At 42.7% G+C, this 21,068-nt stretch overlaps 1 protein-coding gene across 3 annotated transcripts in view; it reads right to left on the reverse strand.

Moving 5' to 3' along the window:
* The window catches only part of KCNQ5 (potassium voltage-gated channel subfamily Q member 5), a 583,497-nt gene that overhangs the window by 45,908 nt on the left and 516,521 nt on the right, over window positions 1-21,068 (reverse strand). For all 3 annotated transcript variants that reach the window (XM_053602994.1, XM_053602996.1, XM_053602995.1), the window contains one exon: window positions 20,566-20,786. In XM_053602994.1, the coding sequence (XP_053458969.1) occupies window positions 20,566-20,786 (221 nt within the window). The remainder of the gene's footprint in view (window positions 1-20,565; window positions 20,787-21,068) is intronic.

Raw genomic sequence — 21,068 nt, forward strand, 5'->3', positions numbered from 1 at the left:
AATGCTACTTCCCTCCCCATGCCTTCTTAGGCTCTGAAAGTACATGAGACTATAGAGAGAAATAAAAACATGAATCAGACACTAATAGTGTATTTACAGAACCAACAGCATATTGAAAATACTAAAATTGTGGCCCCGTGTGGTGGCTCACCCCTGTTAATCCTAGGACTCTGGGAGGCTTAGGTGGGTGGATTGCTTGAACTCAGGAGTTTGAGACCAACCTGAACAAGAGTGAGACCCCCATCTCTACTAAAACTAGAAAAATCGGCAGCATGTCATGGTGGGAACCAGTAGTTCCAGCTACTTGGGAAGCTGAGGCAAGAGGATGGCTTGAGCCCAAGAGTTTGAGGTTGCTGTGACCTAGAACACCATGGCACACGACCAATGGTGACAAGGTGAGACTCTGCCTCAAAAAAAAAGAAAGTAGAAGAAACCACTAAAAGCAAATAACCTACAAATGACTGGGACTGGGATGGTAGGTTAAAATACTGGTCAAATACTTGCAGCTCCTCTCCCCTTATGAGGTGGAATCTCTTTCCCTACCTCTTGTATTTGGACTGTCCTTGTCATTTGCATTTTTAAAATTTTGGATTAATATAAGGATACATATGATTACATCACATCATTTGCCTTTGTTAGGTAAAGTCCAAGTTGTAACTGAGTCCTTCACCCAGGAGGTGTGCCATATACCTGTATGTTGTACGCATTAGGTTGGAACTTACTGAGCCCCTCCCTGACTCCCCTCTTGCATTTAATTGTGTTTTTATCTCACGTGGGCCTGTAGTTGTTCATCTGCAAGTTTCAATCCAGTATTGAGTACATACGATGCTTGGTTTTCCATTATTGAGATACTTTACTTCAGACGGTGCTCTGCAAATGGTTCTAAGTTAATAAAGAAGAGGCCATGGACATTACACTGTGACAGTTTGCAGCTGAACTTCAAGAGGCTGTTCAGGCATTGCTTGCACTACCCTTAGGAATCCACCACCACCACGTGAGCCAGTCTGGCCTGCTAGAGGGTGAGTGACCACACCAAGCAGAGAAGAGGAATCTCAACTGACCCGCTGAAGCCAGTCGGCCCAGCCAATGCAGCAGCCCATTGCAGAGTGTGAGCGAGTCCGGCCAAGCCAGAGGACCTGCAGAACGGGCGTGTGGCCTGAGGAAGTGCTTGCTGATTTAAGCCAGTGAGCCTCAGAGTGGGTGCCAGTGATGCAGTGACAGATAACTGATATGTGTGTAAGATATGAGGTCATGACACATTTCACCCAAAACACAAAATACGGGAGCAACAGTTTCAGAACACTGTTGGAAATGACAAGTCATCAATTCCAGCAGAATGATGGGGTATGCCAGTTGCTACTGCATTAGATTAATGAAAGATATAAATCTCTCACCAGAGGGAAATTAAGGGGGTTCATGTGCAAAGGATTCTTTGTAACTGGAGCTACGGACATTAATTTTCCCCAAGCAATACTACTCTGAAGTTTCTATATTTGGGGGGTCCAGGAACTGTTGTTACACGTGGCAACAGGAGAAAAAGATGGCAAGGAAAGAAAAGCTGAGAAGAATTAAGATATTGACAATAAAATACCTATGAAAGGAATGTAGGACAAGGGAAGATAGTTTCATACCGCGGGAAGCAGGAGCAGAGCCTGGGTAACTTGTCTTTCCATCTGTTGCAGAAAAAGGATCCTGAGCTTTACCTAACCCTTTTTTTCCCTTCTTTACCAAGTAGAGCACACCATGAAAGCGATTAAATATAATTTTAAAATTGTGTCATATTGGTTTCTCTTTGTGAGGCACACGACTAAGCGTACCACTGAAGGAAGTAATTTGAGATGTACGAATGAAATATCACCATAAAGCTGAAAAGTGCTTCTCTTAAATACGGGCTACACTCTGGGATTTGTGCAATGGTTAACTGCACTTATTTTGCGAAAATTTCAGAGGTCAACCATGAGTTATTTCTGACAAGAGTGATGTCTGAAGAGTAAGGACGATGCTTTTTGTTCCCCCAGTGCCAGTCAATACTGTGTTGGGGACCAGGGATGAGGTGGGGGGACTTTGAGAGGAATGGCAAGTTCCTTGAGGTGGTAATTGTCATGTCTACTCCCCACCAGCTAAATGCTCTGGACAATGCTAGCCCTGAGCAGCCACCCTCAAATACTTTCTGAGTTGAACTGGAAGTAATCTTCCAGTTGAGAGTTTACTCAAATGTATCATAACCCACAGTGGAGCGCACACACAAACCTTGTAACGACAGGTGGAATATGCTTCTCAGCACAGCAGGGCTGTGGGTGACAGTGAACAGGGAGGGAAGGGTGGGACCTCTGAGAGGTAAGAAGCAATGGGCAGCCCTCTTCTCTGTGTCAAAGAAACAGGAAGGGCAGAAAAGTTGGCCCTGGCATTCCTCAGCCCATCCTCCTTTTTCCCCTTCCATTTCTCAGTTTGGACTTGGAGTGAGGATAAGAATTAATAGCTAAGGAATTTACTTCCATAGGTCCAGAAAAGCAGGTTATAGAAACTCAGGTTTGTAAGAAAATTTCTTAGATCCAAGAATTTGAGGGTTTTGTAAGCTAGGCTGACACCATGGTACTGTAGCCTGGGCAAAAGAGTGAGACTCAGTCTCAAACACAAACAAACAAAAAAACTACAAATATGCATTTCATAAAAAGCAATGGAAAAAACAGTCTATGATGTGAATGGTTGTGTTCTCCCAACATCTATATATTGAAACTGTACCCTCCAAGGTAATAGTACTAAGAGGTGGTACCTTTGGGAGGGGATTAGGTCATGAGGGTGGAGCCCTCACGGCGAGGATTAGTGCCCTCATAAGAGCCACCCAAGAGATACCTTCTGCCCCTTCCACCTCCTGGAAGTGGATCCTCAGCAGATCTGGGACACCATCATCTTAGACTTCCAGTCTCCAGAAGTGTGAGAAAAAAATGTTCTTTGTTTATAAGACACCCAGTCTATGGTATGTTTGTCATAGCAGCCTAAATGGAACACAACACAACTCTTCTCAGAAATATAAGAAATACCTAGTCACTTGGTACCTGTGAGCAGAGATTGAGAGTCTTTCTTTCAACTAAGTAGTAATGAGAACCTTGGAACACAGGAGCAGATCTTGGATGAGAACAGGACAGGACACAGAGGAGGGGACTAGAAAAGGACTTTGACTGAAGAAATGACTGACAGCAAGAAGAACCTGGACCCCTAAAGAAGAGGACGCCTTCGGGCTAGAATTGGGTCAATTTCTTTGGCAATGGTTTTCACCAACACGTTAGTGAGGAACTGAGAGTGTGTTTTAGAATTCTGTTGAATACTCGTTGTAGGCTTTTACATGGAATTATTCTAACAATTACCTTGACTTACGGAATGAAATGTGGAGAGCAGATGTCTAGAGTGACTCTGGACTTCAGATCCAGCCATTCTCCATAAATCCCTTTGCTCTTGTTGTTAAAGAAAGCTCTCAGGATTCCTTACAAATAGAGCCGACAGGAAGGGGAGCACTCCTCAGTCAGAATCCCAGGCCAGGAATCTACACAAACAGGTGAAGTGGAAACCCTAACAGAATTCTGCCTTAGCAAGAATTATTTCTGTTGACACAATGCCGAGTCACTATCAGGCCATTTCAGAAAGTGCCAGGAAGCATCGTGTGGAAAATTATAATCGACGTCTGGCTGAAGTTGGGCCATCATTATGGAAAGTCAGGAAAAAAAAAATCGTAAGTACAGTGTGGTGCTTGGCATTTTGTGGAAACACCAAAAATGTCAACTGAGGAGACTGAGAAAAACAGGAGGGAAGAAGATGCCATTGAGAAATGAACTTTAAAAAGAGGATCAGTACAAGAACAAAGCCCATGTTCATAAATGAAAATATAAAATGTTGATGGTCTGTGATTTATATTGCTTGGGAAAAAAACATGCCATTATGGATACAAAAGACCGTTAGTTCAGTCCAGGATAGTTGTCAAAACCACTACATTCAACAGCTTCCTTTTCACCAGTGTTCTCAAAGAAGGGCTGTGCAGGGGTGGCGCCTGTGGCTCAAAGGAGGAGGGCGTTGGCCTCATATGCTAGAGGTGGTGGGTTCAAACCCAGGCCCGGCCAAAACTGCAAAAAAAAAGAAGGGCTAGGTAGACTGGTAGGACTGTGGCCCAGACAGAGGTCAAAGACAATAGGAAGGGGCTAACTATCTTCAAGAGGACTTGGGGGTTCCAGCACCTCATGTTGTATGTTTCTATTCTTTTTCTATTTTCAGGTGAGAATGGGTGAGTCATTAACTTCAAAAGGAAGAAGGAGTCAGCAAGTGGGACAGCTTGCGGGGTGGGGTGTCATGAAGCTGCTGAGGGGGTGGGAGGAAGAGAATGATGGTGGTGATAGGAAAGGTATGGGCTGATTGTATGTGAGAAACTATAGGACTGAAATACTGATCCATTTATTTTTGCTAGTGGTTCCTTTATCCATTTCTTTCTTTCTAAATTCAAGGAGTGATGGCTTGGCATCTGTAGCTCAGCAGCTGGGGCGCCAGCCACATACACCGGAGCTGGCGGGTTTGAATCCAGCCTGGGCCTGCCAAACAATGACAACTACAACCAAAAAATAGCTGGGTGTTGGGGCGGGCACCTGTAGTCCCAGCTACTTGAGAGGCTGAGGCAAGAGAAATGGTTAAGCCCAGGAGTTTGAAGGTGCTGTGAGCTGTGACGCCACTGCACTCTACCAAGGGTGATATAATGAGACTCTGTCTCAAAAAAAAAAATGAATTCAAAGAGTGAGGCCAATTTGATGGTCATTGTCTCATGGAAATGGTGTGACAAATTAAATGAGAGAAAGAGAGAGAATAAAAAGAGAATTCTAAATCTAGCCTCTATGCTTAAAAAGCCCAGACAGTTAGAAGAACTGAAATGACATCAGGATGGGATCTCTGGGAGATAGCATCGTTTAAGGACATGCTCCCTCTTTATGCTCACCCCAAAGTGGAAGAGACTTCTTGGCTGTATCAGACACTATGGTAGGTTGCTTTCGCTATATCTGATCCCTACAGCTACATCCTCAAATTGATCCAGTTACCCCCCACACTTGATCACGCATATCAGGGAGACTGGTCCCACATCCAGGTGCTGGGTCCTGACTGGTGATGGTCAACGATGGTGGGTCCCTTTCCCCCTGCTAATGATTGTTTCAGGCATGAGAATTCTGCAAAATAAGCTGTGAATAAACAATTTTCCTCTGTCTGCCTCCGACAGTGTTGCATCTGGATAACATGCCTGCAACTGCTGTAGCCATCTTGCTATCAGCCCGAGAAGGATGTGGCCACACTGTGGGCAGAGTCAAGAGAAGAGTCAGGAGAATCGCAGAGCAATGAAGCCGAGCCCAGCGCTCCTCCCGGGGAGCTGTCTTAGCTGCACCTTCTTTGATGTGGTTTTACAAATTGCCTTTAGGTATTTGAATCTTCTGCCAAATTCCTGCCACTGGGTGAGGGAAGAAAGGAATACGAAGAGCCATGTAAAGAGAAGAGGTATCAGAAGTGCCTGAACAAGGGGAATGGCTCGGGGACCCCACACAGAAGGTAGTCACATCTTTAGCTCACCCAGACTCCACCAGGTGAACCCCGCACATCTCCTTTACCCAGGCTGTGCCTGTCTTTTCCATAAACAGCAGAATGTACCTTCCACAGCAGCCAGCATGATCCCTGCGGGATTGCTTAGTAGGAATGTTATCGTCTCCTTAAGCAGAAACAATGCTAAAAATGTTAATACATGCTGGTTATACATGCAAGGGAGACAGGTTTTTTAGATCTATTACCATTTCTGGAGCTAACAGGACTTTAGCACTACAGAACGGTGAGTTCACAGATTACACCATACAGTTCACAGATTACAGCATAATATTTAAAAACATGCTTTGTACAGGTTTTGAGAATTTTACTTAATATATATTTTGGTTTAACTATAGTTTAATTGTGGAACATATGTGTATATGTATAGCATTTTGCTGTTTAACTATTTGTGTATACTTTGAAATCGATTTTGTGGTAAACACAGGATCAAAAGTGTGAAATTACAATATCTAAGTTAATTTTTAGCATTAGAATTTTCTAACACCTGGCTCAGCACCTGTAGCACAGTGGTTAAGGCGCCGGTCACATACATGGGGCTGGTGGGTTCGAACCTGGCCCAGGCCTGCTAAACAGCAATGACAACTACAACAAAAAAATAGCTGGGTGTTGTGGTGGGCACCTGTATTCCCAGCTACTTGGGAGGCTGAGGCAAGAGAATCTACTTATGCCCAAGAGTTGGAGGTTGCTGTGAGCTGTGACACCATGGCACTGTATTGAGGGTGACACAGTGAGACTCTGCCACCTTCTACTTGCTTGTCTGTTGTTGGCACCTGTCCTTCTCCTGACACTACTTTTTGCATCTTGCAACTGGCCTTAGATGGCCCCGCTATTTTCCTCCGTCCCTGGGTAAACAGACACAGCCCAGTATGGCTGCTATCCTGTGTCTCTTCTCAGACACCTGACGAAAACAGAGAAGGGTCACGCAAAGGCCATTTCCCTAATTCGACTAATCTTCTAGCTCTGGCAGATGATAATGTAGTTGATAGGTTTGGCAGCTGGGGCTGGGAGAAAGACAGGATAGTGGCAAGGTCAACTGGCTTGTACAGTAAGGGGAAGTTGAGCAATTGAAGGTGGAGGAGTGAAGGCAGGGGTGGGGAGGAGGGGAGGAGAATAAACAAGAGATGCCTAGAGGGAAATTGGTATGACATCTGAGAACACATATTAGAATACGTCTACGGGGGGTCTGTGAAATTCCACTGCCTGGGTGTGCGTGAGGGCGCCTTTGCTTGTATCTGTTAGGCACCGGGCTGGTTACCCAGCTTCAAGTCTGTTTTCTTATCCATAAAATGGGGATAATAACCAAACCATTTCATTGAGGTTTGGGGAAAATTAAATAAGATGAGCGGTAAAAATTTAGAAGGATGCATGCCACAGAGAAAAATTCAACAAGTATCAGTTTCATGATTATTATTACTGCTCTTAGGTACAGTAGTTGTGATAAAAATATCATTTCTATGCTAGGTAATTTCTCAGATTAAATGAAGAGGGGCTTAACACTGTTGACTGACTAACGGAGCATTTCTATGCCTCATTATAGGATTTATAAGCTAAAAACACAATTGGAGGAGAGAGATTAAAGATGGCGGCTGAGTAACAGCTTCCCTGCAACTGGGAACAGCGAGTCTGGGGAGACAAGACTCCAGGCATCTCTGGCCAGTGGGATCTGCCTATAATCATCCCTTTGAGGATACAGGGAGCCAGCAAGGGACTTCTGGACCCGAAGAGGAGGACAAAAACAGTGGAAAACTGGCAAGTGGTTGCGTGTGTTCGATTGACCTAATCATGCCGGCAGCCGTAAGTACAAGCAGCAGTGAGACTGCAAACCGGAAAGGCCTTACCTGTGAACTGTTTTGGTGTTCTTGGACTTGGCACTCAGTTGAACTGCCTTGGGGAGAACTTGAGCAGGAGTGTGGAGAACTTTGGGCATTGTCTGGGGCCCCAGACTGAGCCACTGAGCTGGGCGCAGGAAGCCATTGTGAAAGAACTGCCCCGGCAAGCTCTGCCCTCAGGGTCTCAGAGCGAGGATTGGGCAGGTCAAAGTAACCTACTGACTGAGCAGCCTAAAGGTGGGGACTGAGCTGCCTTACAGCCTTAATCCTTAGGGGCAGAGTGAGACGGTTTTGACACACTGGACCCTTGGGCTGCTGCCCTGGGTGGACTGCCGTGATGTCACAGCTCATAGCAACCTCAAACTCCTGGGCTTGGCACTGCCCAGACCTCCATAAAAGCTGTGCAGCGACCCCCGACTGATGACCTGCACCCACCGGGCCTCCACATTCCCTGACCAGGAACTGCGGGAGCCACGCAACCCTGCGTCCTCCCTCCTGTGTCCTCCCAGATTCCACACTAGCCTGTTCATTTGGACAGGGACTCTGGAAGCTGCATGCCCTTTGGAGCCCTCCCTGCCTCTGCGCAGAGCTCTTCTCCTGGCCAGAGACTGCTGGAGCCTTGGGCTCCCTGTTCCAAAGTCACCGGGCACCTGGCACTCCCAAAACCGTGCGCACCACCCCCAGCCCTGTTGCTGGATCCGGGTGTGTCACACACTGGAGCTGCTTCCACAACCAGAACTCCCTAGCTAGAGCAGCCCCAGAGGAACTACACAGGGTCACTCCCTACAAAGATCCAGCAACAATAGAGTGATCCCGCTGGGGTCTAATCTTGGAGAGACACCTCCCCAACTCTGAGGACAGCCAGAGGCAACGGTGAAAAACAATCATGAGGTGAAATCATCAGAAAAAGTCTGGAAATATGAATAATCAGAGTAGATCAACTCCCCCAAGGACCAATGGGGCAGAAACAGCACAAGACCCCATGCACAAACAAATAGCTGAGATGTCAGAAATTGAATTCAGGATCTGGATAGCAAATAAGATCAAATTAGAATTCCAAAAGTTATCTCAAGAATTCAACGGATTCAAAGACCAAATGACCAAAGATTTCAACACATTGAGATAAGAGTTGCATCCCTCAAACATCTGAGAAACACAGTAGAATCCCTCAGTAACAGAATGGAGCAAGCAGAAGAAAGGATTTCTGACATTGAAGACAAAGCTTTTGAACGCGCCCAAACCCTCAAAGAAGAAGAGAAATGGGGAGCAAAAACAGACCACTCTCTCAGAGAGCTCTCAGTTAATTTGAAGAAAACCAATATTCGTCTTATAGGGATCCCCGAAAGTGACGAAGTGGCTTCACAAGGCACAGAGTCTCTTCTCCATGAGATTATGAAGGAGAACTTTCCAGACATGCCAAGAGATTCCGAAATTCAGATAGCAGACAGTTTCAGAACTCCATCATGACTCAACCCAAATAAGACACCCCCCAGACACATCATAATCAATTTCACTAAAGTTAATATGAAGGAGAAAATTCTGAAAGCAGCCAGACGAAAGAAAACCATTACCTACAAGGGGAAGAATATCAGAATAACTGCAGATCTCTCTGCTGAAACCTTTCAAGCTAGAAGAGGATGGTCATCGACTTTTAATCTCCTAAAACAAAATAACTTTCAACCCAGGATCCTGTACCCAGCTAAACTGAGCTTCATTTATGACAGAGAAATTAAATACTTCAACGACATTCACATGTTGAAGAAATTTGCCACAACTAAACCAGCTCTCCAGGACATTCTTAGACCTATCCTCCATAAAGACCAGCGTAATTCTCCACCACAAAAGTAAACCCACCCAAAAAATTTTTGATCAAATTCCAACTTCCACAGTTGCAAAAGGATTAAAAATGTCCATTGGACTCTCAAAACTCTCAATTAATGTGAATGGTTTAAATTGTCCTCTAAAGAGGCATAGGTTGGCGGACTGGATACAAAAACTCAAGCCAGATATCTGCTGCATCCAAGAATCGCATCTTACATTAAAAGACAGATATAGACTCAAGGTGAAGGGATGGTCATCTATATTCCAGGCAAATGGAAAGCAGAAAAAAGCAGGCGTTGCAATCCTGTTCGCAGATGCAATAGGCTGTAAACCAACCAAAATAATAAAGGATAAGGATGGACACTTCACATTTGTTAAAGGTAATACTCAATATGATGAGATTTCAATTATTAATATTAATGCACCCAACCACAACGCACCTCAATTTATAAGAGAAACTCTAACAGACATGAGCAACTCAATTTCCTCCACTTCCATAGTAGTTGGAGATTTTAACACCCCTTTAGCAGTCCTGGATAGATCCTCCAAAAAGAAGCTAAGCAAATAAATCTTAGATTTAAACTGAACCATTCAACATCTGGACTTAACAGACATCTACAGAACATTTCATCCCCCAAAAACTGAATACACATTCTTCTCATCAGCCCATGGAACATACTCCAAAATCGACCACATCGTAGGCCACAAATCTAACCTCAGCAAATTTAAAAAAATAGAAATTATTCCTTGCATCTTCTCAGACCATCATGGAATAAAAGTTGAACTAAATAACAACAGGAACCTGCATACCCATACAAAAACATGGAAGCTAAACAACCTTATGCTGAAGGATACATGGGTTATAGATGAGATTAAGAAGGAAATCACCCTATTTTTGGAACAAAACAACAATCAAGACACGAATTACCAGAACCTCTGGGATACTGCAAAGGCAGTCCTAAGAGGGAAATTTATAGCACTGCAAGCCTTCCTCAAGAAAACGGAAAGAGAGGAAGTCAATAACTTAATGGAACATCTCAAGCAACTGGAGAAAGAAGAACACTTCAATCCCAAACCCAGCAGAAGAAAAGAAATAACCAAAATCAGAGCAGAATTAAATGAAATTGAAAACAAAAGAATTATACAACAGATCAATAAATCCAAAAGCTGGTTTTTTGAAAAGATCAATAAAATAGATAAACCTTTGGCCAACCTAACCAGGAAAAAAAGAGTAAAATCTCTAATTTCATCAATCAGAAATGGTAATGATGAAATAACAACAGACCCCTCAGAAATTCAAAAAATCCTTAACGAATACTACAAGAAACTCTACTCTCACAAATATGAAAATCTGAAAGAAATCGACCAATACCTGGAAGCACGCCACCTACCAAGACTTAGCCAGAATGAAGTGGAAATGTTGAACAGGCCTATATCAAGTTCTGAAATAGCATCAACTATACAAAATCTCCCTAAAAAGAAAAGCCTAGGACCAGATGGCTTTACGTCAGAATTCTACCAAACATTTAAAGAAGAACTAGTACCTATACTACTAAACCTCTTCCAAAATATAGAAAAAGAAGGAGTATTACCCAACACATTCTACGAAGCAAACATCATCTTGATCCCCAAACCAGGGAAAGACCCAACAAGAATAGAAAATTATAGACCAATATCACTAATGAATATAGATGCTAAAATACTCCTCAATAAGATCCTAACAAACAGAATCCAACAACACATCAAAAAAATTATACACCATGACCAAGTCGGATTTATCCCAGGGTCTCAAGGCTAGTTCAATATACGTAAATCTATAAATGTAATTCAACACATAAACAAACTTAAAAATAAAGACCATATGATTCTTTCAATTGATGCAGAAAAAGCTTTTGATAATATCCAGCATCCCTTCATGATCAGAGCACTTAAGAAAATTGGTATAGAAGGGACATTTCTTAAACTAATAGAGGCCATCTATAGCAAACCCACAGCCAATATCGTATTGAATGGAGTTAAATTGAAATCATTTCCACTTAGATCAGGAACCAGGCAAGGTTGCCCATTGTCTCCATTGCTCTTTAACATTGTAATGGAAGTTTTAGGCATTGCAAGTAGAGAAGAAAAGGCGATCAAGGGTATCCACATAGGGTCAAAAGAGATCAAACTTTCACTGTTTGCAGATGATATGATCGTATATCTGGAAAACACTAGGGATTCTACTACAAAACTTTTATTTCTTTATTTTATTTTTTTTCCTTCCCCTCCAAATTTTATTTTTATTTATTTATTTTTTTATTAAATCATAGCTGTGTACATTGATATGATCATGGGGCATCATTCACTAGCTTTATAGACCGTTTACCAAGTTTCACATTTACCCTTGTAAGATGCACCGCTGGTGTAATCCCACCAATCCCCTTCCCTCTACCCACCTTCCCCCTCCCTCCCCTCCCTTTCCCCCTTCCCCCTATTCTTAGGTTGTAACTGGGTTATAGCTTTCATGTGAAAACCCTACATTAGTTTCATAGTAGGGCTAAGTACATTGGGTACTTTTTCTTCCATTCTTGAGATACTTTACTAAGAAGAATATGTTCCAGCTCCATCCATGTAAACATGAAAGAGGTAAAGTCTCCACCTTTCTTTAAGGCTACATAATATTCCATGGTGTACATATACCACAATTTATTAATCCATTTGTGGATCGATGGGCACTTGGGCTTCTTCCATGACTTAGCAATTATGACTTGAGCTGCAATAAACATTCTGGTACAAATATCTTTGTTATGATGTACTTTTTGGTCTTCTGGGTATATGCCCAGTAGAGGGATTACAGGACTGAATGGCAGATCTATTTTTAGATCTCTAAGTATTCTCCATATCTCTTTCCAAAAGGAATGTATTAATTTGCATTCCCACCAGCAGTGTGAAAGTGTTCCCTTTTCTCCACATCCGCACCAACATCTCTGGTCTTGGGATTTTGTGATATAGGCTAGTCTCACTGGAGTTAGATGGTATCTCACAGTAGTTTTGATTTGTATTTCTCTGATGATTAAAGATGATGAGCATTTTTTCATATGTCTGAAGGCCGTGCGCCTGTCTTCTTCAGAGAAGTTTCTCTTCAAATCCCTTGCCCAGCCTGCGATGGGATTCCTTGTTCTATTCTTGCTAATGCGTTTGAGTTCTGTGTGGATTCTGGTTATTAAACCTTTGTCAGAGATATATCCTGCAAATATCTTTTCCCATTCTGAGGGCTGTTTGCTTGCTTTACTTACTGTGTTCTTGGCTGTGCAGAAGCTTTTTAGTTTGATCAAGTCCCAGTAGTGTATTTTTGAAGCTGCTTCAATTGCCCGGGGGGTCCTCCTCATAAAATACTCGCCCAGCCCGATTTCTTCAAGGGTTTTCCCTGCACTCTCCTCTAGTATTTTTATAGTTTCATGTCTTAAGTTTAAATCTTTGATCCAGTGAGGGTCTATCCTAGTTAATGGTGAGAGGTGTAGGTCCACTTTCAGTCTTCTACAGATTGCCAGCCAGTTCACCCAGCACCATTTGTTAAATAGGGAATCTTTTCCCCATTGAATGTTTTTTTTTTTTTTTGTAGAGACAGAGTCTCACTTTATGGCCCTTGGTAGAGTGCCGTGGCCTCACACAGCTCACAGCAACCTCCAACTCCTGGGCCTAGGCGATTCTCCTGCCTCAGCCTCCCGAGTAGCTGGGACTACAGGCACCCGCCACAATGCCCGGCTATTTTTTGGTTGCAGTTTGGCCGGGGCCGGGTTTGAACCCGCCACCCTCGGTATATGGGGCTGGCGCCTTACCGACTGAGCCACAGGCGCCGCCCCCCACTGAATGTTTTTAATTGGCTTGTCAAAGATTAAATAATGGTAAGTAGCTGGATTCATCTCTTGGTTCTCTATTCTGTTTCAGACATCTACTTCTCTGTTTTTGTGCCAATACCATGCTGTTTTGATCACTATTGATTTGTAGTATAGTCTCAGGTCTGGTAGCGTAATTCCTCCTGCTCTGTTTTTATTTCTGAGTAATGTCTTGGCTACTGAGGTTTTTTTCTGATTCCATATAAAACGAAGTATTGTTTTTTCAAGATCTTTAAAGTAAGACAGTGTAGCTTTAATAGGGATTGCATTGAAATTATATATTGCTTTGGGTAGTATAGACATTTTAACAATATTGATTCTTCCCAGCCATGAGCATGGTATGTTTTTCCATTTGTTAATATTTTCAGCTATTTCTTTTCTTAGAGTTTCATAGTTCTCTTTATAGAGATCTTTCACATCCTTTGTTAGATAAATTCCCAAATATTTCATCTTCTTTGGCACTACTGTGAATGGGATAGAGTCCTTAACTGTTTTTTCAACTTGACTGTTGTTGGTATATATAAAGGCTACCAATTTATGAATGTTGATTTTGTAACCTGAGACGCTGCTGTATTCCTTGATCACTTCTAAAAGTTTACTACTACAAAACTTTTAGAAGTGATCAAGGAATATAGCAATGTCTCAGGCTACAAAATCAACACCCATAAATCTGTAGCCTTTATATATACCAACAATAACCAAGCCGAACAAACAGTCAAGGTCTCTATTCCTTTCACAGTAGTGCCAAAGAAGAGGAAATATTTGGGAGTATACCTAACAAAGGACGTGAAAGATCTCTACAAAGAGAACTATGAAACTCTAAGAAAAGAAATAGCCAAAGATGTTAGCAGATGGAAAAACATACCATGCTCATGGCTGGGAAGAATCAACATTGTTAAAATGTCCATACTGCCCAAAGCAATATATAACTTTAATGCAATTCCTATTAAAGCTCCATTGTCATACTTTAAAGATCTTGAAAAAATAATACTTCGTTTTATATGGAATCAGAAAAAACCTCGAATAGCCAAAACATTACTAAGCAATAAAAACAAAGCAGGAGGAATCACGCTACCAGACCTGAGACTGTACTATAAATCCATAGTGATCAAAACAGCATGGTACTGGCACAAAAGCAGAGAAGTAGATGTCTGGAACAGAATAGAGAACCAAGAGATGGATCCAGCTACCGTTATTTGATCTTTGACAAGCCAATTAAAAACATTCAGTAGGGAAAAGATTCCCTATTTAACCAATGGTGCTGGGTAAACTGGCTGGCAACCTGTAGAAGATTGAAACTGGACCCACACCTTTCACCATTAACTAAGATAGACTCTCACTGGATAAAAGATTTAAACTTAAGACATGAAACTATTAAAATACTTGAAGAAAGTGCAGGGAAAACTCTTGAAGAAATCGGCCTGGGTGAATATTTTATGAGGAGGACTCCCCAGGCAATTGAAGCAGTATCAAAAATACACTACTGGGACGTGATCAAACTAAAAAGCTTCTGCACAGCCAAGAACATAGTGAGTAAAGCAAGCCCTCAGAATGGGAGAAAATATTTTCAGGTTATACCTTAGATAAACCTAATAGATAAAGGTCTAATAACCAGAATCCACAGAGAACTCAAACATATTAACAAGAAAAGAACACGTGACCCCATCTCAGGGTGGGCAAGGGACTTGAAGAGAAACTTCTCTAAAGAAGACCGACGCAAGATCTGCAAACACATGAAAAAAAGCTCATCATCCTTAATCATCAGAGAAATGCAAATCAAAACTACTCTGAGATATCACCTAACCTCAGTAAGAGTAGCCTACATAACAAAATCCCAAAACCAGAAATGTTGGCGTGGATGTGGAGGAAAGGGCACACTTCTACACTGCTGGTGGGAATGCCCACTAATACGTTCCTTCTGGAAGGGTGTTTGGAGAACACTTAGAGACCTAAAAATAGACCTGCCATTCGATCCTACAATTCCTTTACTAGGTTTATACCCAGAAGACCAAAAATCACAATATAACAAAGACATCTGTACCAGAATGTTTATTGAAGCCCAATTCATAATTGCTAAGTCATGGAAGAAGCCCAAGAGCCCATCGACCCACAAATGTTAGCAAATTGTGGTACATGTATACCATGGAATACTATGCAGCCTTAAAGAAAGATGGAGACTTTACCTCTTTCATGTTTACATGGATGGAGCTGGAACATATTCTTCTTAGTAAAGTATCTCAAGAATGGAAGAAAAAGTATCCAATGTACTCAGCCCTACTATGAAGCTAAATTATAGCTTTCACATGAAGTCTATAACCCAACTATAGCACAAGACTATGGGGAAAGGGCCAAGGAAGGGGAAGGGACGGGGGAGGTTTTGGTGGAGGGAGGGTAAAGGGTGGGGCCACATCTATGGTGCATGTTAGAATGGGTACAGGCGATTGCACTAATGTACACAGCTATGATTTAACAATAAAAAAAAAGTAAAAAAAAAAATAAAAACACAATTGGCATTGGCCAAAACAATTCGCTATGGCAACATCACATAGGTTCCTTACAGTTCGTTTTCTTTCTTTCATTATTTGTCCATCTCTGGCTTCTGTGTCTGCCTGCCACTTTTCACTTCTCCAGTACACACAAGTATGGACTATTTGGAAACAACTGTGCCTTTTAACAGTGTAAAGTTACACTGTTACATTACACCCAAGAACAACAACAAAGAATCAATATAGAAAAGAGTAAAACAACGTGGATATTTGATAACATTTTGTAAGAGTCATGAAATTATAAAAATACTACCATGTGTAGCAAAGGGAATCAAATTTGGTGGAAATCATTAAAAACTTACAGATTAACTTTAATTTTTTTTTTGTTGTTGTTGTTTCTCTATGATACTACTTTTCAGTTACAGGCCCACTATTTTCCAAATTTAACTTAAAGGTCGATGTGACTTCACATTAGTTTTTCTTCTATTCATCTATTCTCCCTGAGCAGGGGAGGGCAATGACCTGCCTGAGACGTGCGAAGAAGAAGAGTCGCAGAGGTGAAGGAGCAACTCAACCTGGAATATTTAACAGTTGGCTGCAAGTGTTACACCTCGTTTTCTATGGGTAGTAAGTAGATTTTAGAGTTACATAAAACCTGGGGAGGCACTATAAATAAAAATGTATAACTGAAGTCTGCATTTATTTGACTAGTACTTTGCTTTTTTTTCTTTCGCTGTAAAAACAGAACTTCATTTTCCTCAGGCCCAGTGTTGAGTTACTTTAGAGGTATAGACTCAGGACCATTGGATTAAACGAGGAGTTTGGGAGCCACCATCTCCGGCAGGTGGGCAGCCCACAAAGCTACTTCAACAGAACAGCTATCAGTCCTCTTGTTGCTTGGGGAACTCAGAATCAACTGAGTTCCAACAAAACAAAAATGCACTTGTATGAGATAATCTAGAAATCAGATGATAGGAGACCTTTCCAATTTGTGATTTGATGGAGAATATGACTTCTGTATCCATGTGACCTCTGAGATGTCTTTGTAGATACTGAAAACTACGATGATGAAGACTCTAGTGAGTCTTTGGAAAACTCTTCCCTTCTGCCAAACAGTATAGGCAGACTTCATTTTTCTTTCTTTTTTTGGCTGGGGCTGGGTTTGAACCCACCACCTCTGGTATATGGGGCTGGCGCCCTACTCCTTTGAGCCACAGGTGCTGCCCGGCAGAATTCATTTTTCATATCCAGAATACAGGTTCTATGAATTTTATATTTCAATGTGCTCAAGTGCCGCACCCACGGCACCACAGCCGTAGTGAGGCGGCGCTGTCCGCATTTTAGAACGCTGGTAAGGAGGCTTGTGCTCCACGGAGCTTCGCCCCCAGCGACCCCTGCACAAACGGCATCAGAAACGGTGCTCTACGTGCCAGGTCACCCGCAGGAGCTTGAACGACCGTGGCAGCCTTTAAAATTTATTACTTTGTTTTTCTTTAGCATAGGTCTGTGTGCTCTGACACTAATCACAATGTACTTTCTCAAAGCTGAACCCACCGCACTACAGGATAAGATAAGGCACAAGCCTGCTAGACTCAGGGCCGCCTATAAGTCAGACACTAAAACGTTTAAGTAATAAATACCATCACAGTAAATACCAATGATTTAGGAGTAAAACAATTTCACAACCATGAGTGGTACTGTTTATTTTAGGTATGCTTTTAACTGCTATCAATTACGAACAGAGACAAAGTAATTACATTGTTAAAAATATCTAAAACAATCAGAGCTTACCTAAACACAAAACTGCAACCGTAAGGAAAAAATTTGTAACTTTCCCAGTAATTCAGAATGACCCTTGTGTAACCCATGACGCCCCTGCCTGTGAGCAGAAGTGTATAAGTACTTGCATAAGTTTCACAGTAAAATTACAGCTGCATACTTCACCCGTGGTGTGCCAGACTGTCATTCCTGCGCCGACCTCTCAACTTTCCTCGTTCCTTCTCCCTGCTTTCCCTCGGACTGGAGCCCACCGACAGGGCGGTCCGCGGCACTCAAGCAACTGTACAGACCTTATACACGAAGCTGACTGCTTTCTGAAGCCCATGTTAGAAGAATATGGACCCCCTGTGATGTGGCATGCATGTGTTTGTAGAAGAGTGTGAACCCTGGGCCAGCGTTGATGACATCGACCATCTCAGCTTACCAGGGATGTGGCGATGTGGGTGAGCAGGAGTTCTGTTATGAGTTCAGTTGTGGACTCGTAACAACGAATCCTACAAAATTCATATGTTGATGTCCTAACCCCCAGCACCTCTGAATGTGTGACTATTTGGACACAGGGTTTTAAAAAGGGCCCTCACCCAGTGTCCTTATAGAGAGAGGAAATTAGGGCGCAGACAAGCATGGAGGAAAGGCCAGGTGAAGACACAGGGAGAAGACGGCCGTCTGCAAGCCAAACAGAGAGGAAAGGACCCTGCTGGAACCTCCATCTTGGACTTCTAGCTTCCAGACTGTGAAAAAACAAGTTTCTGTTGTTTCAGGCACCTGGAACTTTGCTATGACAGCCTGAGAAAACCAGTAAAAGCTCTATTTGCAATAGAAGCTGTGAGACCTCAGTAGGCAGCTGCATCTGCCCTCAGGGAAGGCTGGTCCCACCCCCCGAGTCCAGGCACTCTTTCTGCCACTGGAGAGGAAATCAGCCTGAGAAGGAGTCTGGTGAGGTCCAGGTTTCAGGGCCCCTGGAGTAGGGGGAGGCAAGAGGGCAGTGTGTGAAATGAAGGAATAATTTTATGTATTATTTTTTGGCCAGGGCTGGGTTTGAACCCACCTCCTCTGGTATATGGGGCCGGTGTGCCCTACTTCTTTGAACCACAGGTGCCACCTGTATTTTTTTTAATCATTCTTTTTTTTCTGAGGTAGAGTCTTACTTTGTCACCTTGGTAGAATGCTGTGGTGTCAAAGCTTAAGCAACCTCAAACTCCTGGGTTTAAGCAATTCTCTTGCCTCAGCCTCCCAAGTAGCAGGGACTACAGGTGCCCACCACAATACCTGGCTATTTTTAGAGACAGGGTCTCGCTCTGGTTCAGGCTGGTCTCGAACTTGTGAGCTCAGGCAATCCACCCATGCTGGTCTCCCAGAGTGCTAAGATTACAGGCATGAGCCACCATGCCTGGCCTTTAATCATTTTTTTTTTGTAAGAGAAGGGCTAATTTTTTTAAAACAGACAATCTCTTTTGCTTTGTTATTATAAAAGCTTTACATGATCATATAGATGAAGAAAACAAAGAAAGAAAACACAGCTGTGGCTCTCACCACTCAAAGGTAACCGTTCATACGTTGTTGTAGACCTTTCCAGACTTTTTGCTATAAAAACATAAATTTATATACATCTTTTACACATATAAGTGGCGTCTTTTGTGATAAGCTTTCGGTGTCAATAATTTTTTAACTTATAGCATAATTTCTAATATCGATATTGTTTCATTCTATTGATTATATCCTAGAAATAGAATCGGTGGGTGGGATGTGTCTAGGCTTAGGCATATGTAAAACACTTGTGATATATTTTGCCAAATTGCCCTCCAGAAAAGATGTACCCATTTATATTCAGCAAGTCTATTCTGAGTGTACATAAAGTCCCATCTCTGGTAACTCTTGACTCAGCTGCTCAAGGGCGTTTGGCCAAAATCCTAGGAGGAGAGTGTGGAAACCAGAGGACACCAAAATTGTGTCACGAGTGACTCAGATGTGGCAAGTGGCTTGATGGAGGCGTGTCCAGTATTGGAGGAGGAGGCTCTTCCCACCTTAGCGTGGCAACAGGTGGGTCAGCATGTCTCACAACTGAGATGGAAGCTACGAGCTCTGCAGGGAGGGGCCGCGTAGGAGCAGACATGGGGGGGTCCACTCGAAAAGCACAACACCCACGGGGTGGCAGAGAAGGGAGAAGAGCAAAGGAGGGCTTGTGTTGTTCACCTGAGAGTGTTAGGGGTATCCCCAAGGATCTCTGAGGAAGCTGCCTGTGGGCCGAGGTGCCAGGGACTCCACAGCAGGCAGCCTGAGATGAATGTGATTATGACCCCTAGTTGGTAAATTTATCCCTCAGGCTTTCAGGGCCTGGGAAAATACAGGTTATTCTAGGGCATGAGAGCTGAAGGACTGATAGCCTTTGCAGTTTTTATGCATTAATGGAAGATGCTATTTGATTTTGGTCCTTTGCCCAGAGATCCCAAGGGGCATGGTCAAAAGGAAAGCCAAGCTAATCGTAAATGAAAGAGAAAATGTTTTATTTTGCAAACTTAACAGTTGTGTGACACTCAATAAAATGTATTGATAAAAATGTGTTGGCATGGAAATGTTTGCTATATCATGTGATAAAGAGAATAGGTTAATTCGTCTCGGAAGAAGAATTTGAATTTCACTTATCATTGGAAGACTTTGACTCAATGCGACTCTCTCTAGGGAAGATAGGCAGTGGTCTTTGATTCAGTGGTAGATGGAGCATGTGGGAGGGGGAACAAGCACCTTCACTGTTGACCAGAAATGACCACCCTTACGGTGTTGTAAGATACTCACAGAACCCTGGTTTTTATTGGACCTTGGACCTTGGGCCTTGGTCAGACATAACATATATATCAGAACGACAGTTCCATTGTTCTCGATATGGGCCTTGTTGGAGAAATGAAGACTTAACAAAATTTTGTTTGGCTTCTTTGAAATGTAGACTTAGCTGCCAACGTTGTTTCCAAAAGTAAACTTATATTCTGTACATTTGCCCAAGGCAATGAATACATTTCCAGTAAAACAAACAAACATTTCTTTCCCTGCGGTCGTTTCCTTCCTTCTTCAAGTGGTACCATGGAGAATTAATTACTTCATAATCTCCCTCACTACAGTCTACCAAATTAAAAATGGTTATGGAAAAGCAGGGCTTACCGTCTATCACCGGTTTGGGCTGGGAACTTTTGAGGCGCAGAGATGGCCGGAAGCGAGTTCTGTCGTTGAAGCTCCAGCTCTTCTGCACTTTGGTGGGACTGCCCTCGGCGGTGATGTCTGTGCTTGGGGACCTCCTGTCACCTACTGAAGCTTGTCGGCTCTTAATACTCTGGCCTCTCGGGCTAGCCATGCGCACTCGCTCCTTAAAACTTAGCTTCTGACTGTGGAGAACAGAGGCAGGATTATTGCATTTCAAGAAATTTCTTCCACTTCGCTTGAGTAAATAATTTGAGGAAGTTGTATATAGTGACATATTTCAAGAGAACAAAACGTCTTCAGTCAGTGGAAGCATAGCACTGAACTCTTCCCATATTGAAAAGCTGAGCTTTTTAAAATCTCTTTGCTTGAATTCGTTTGCAGTCAATCTCCTGCTATAGGTATACACACATCCTGCTTGGATTCATCACAGAAAGGACTGACACCAGCTATCTGTACACGATTAC

This window comes from Nycticebus coucang, chromosome 9, assembly GCF_027406575.1.
Source record: "Nycticebus coucang isolate mNycCou1 chromosome 9, mNycCou1.pri, whole genome shotgun sequence".
Taxonomy (NCBI): Eukaryota; Metazoa; Chordata; class Mammalia; order Primates; family Lorisidae; genus Nycticebus; species Nycticebus coucang.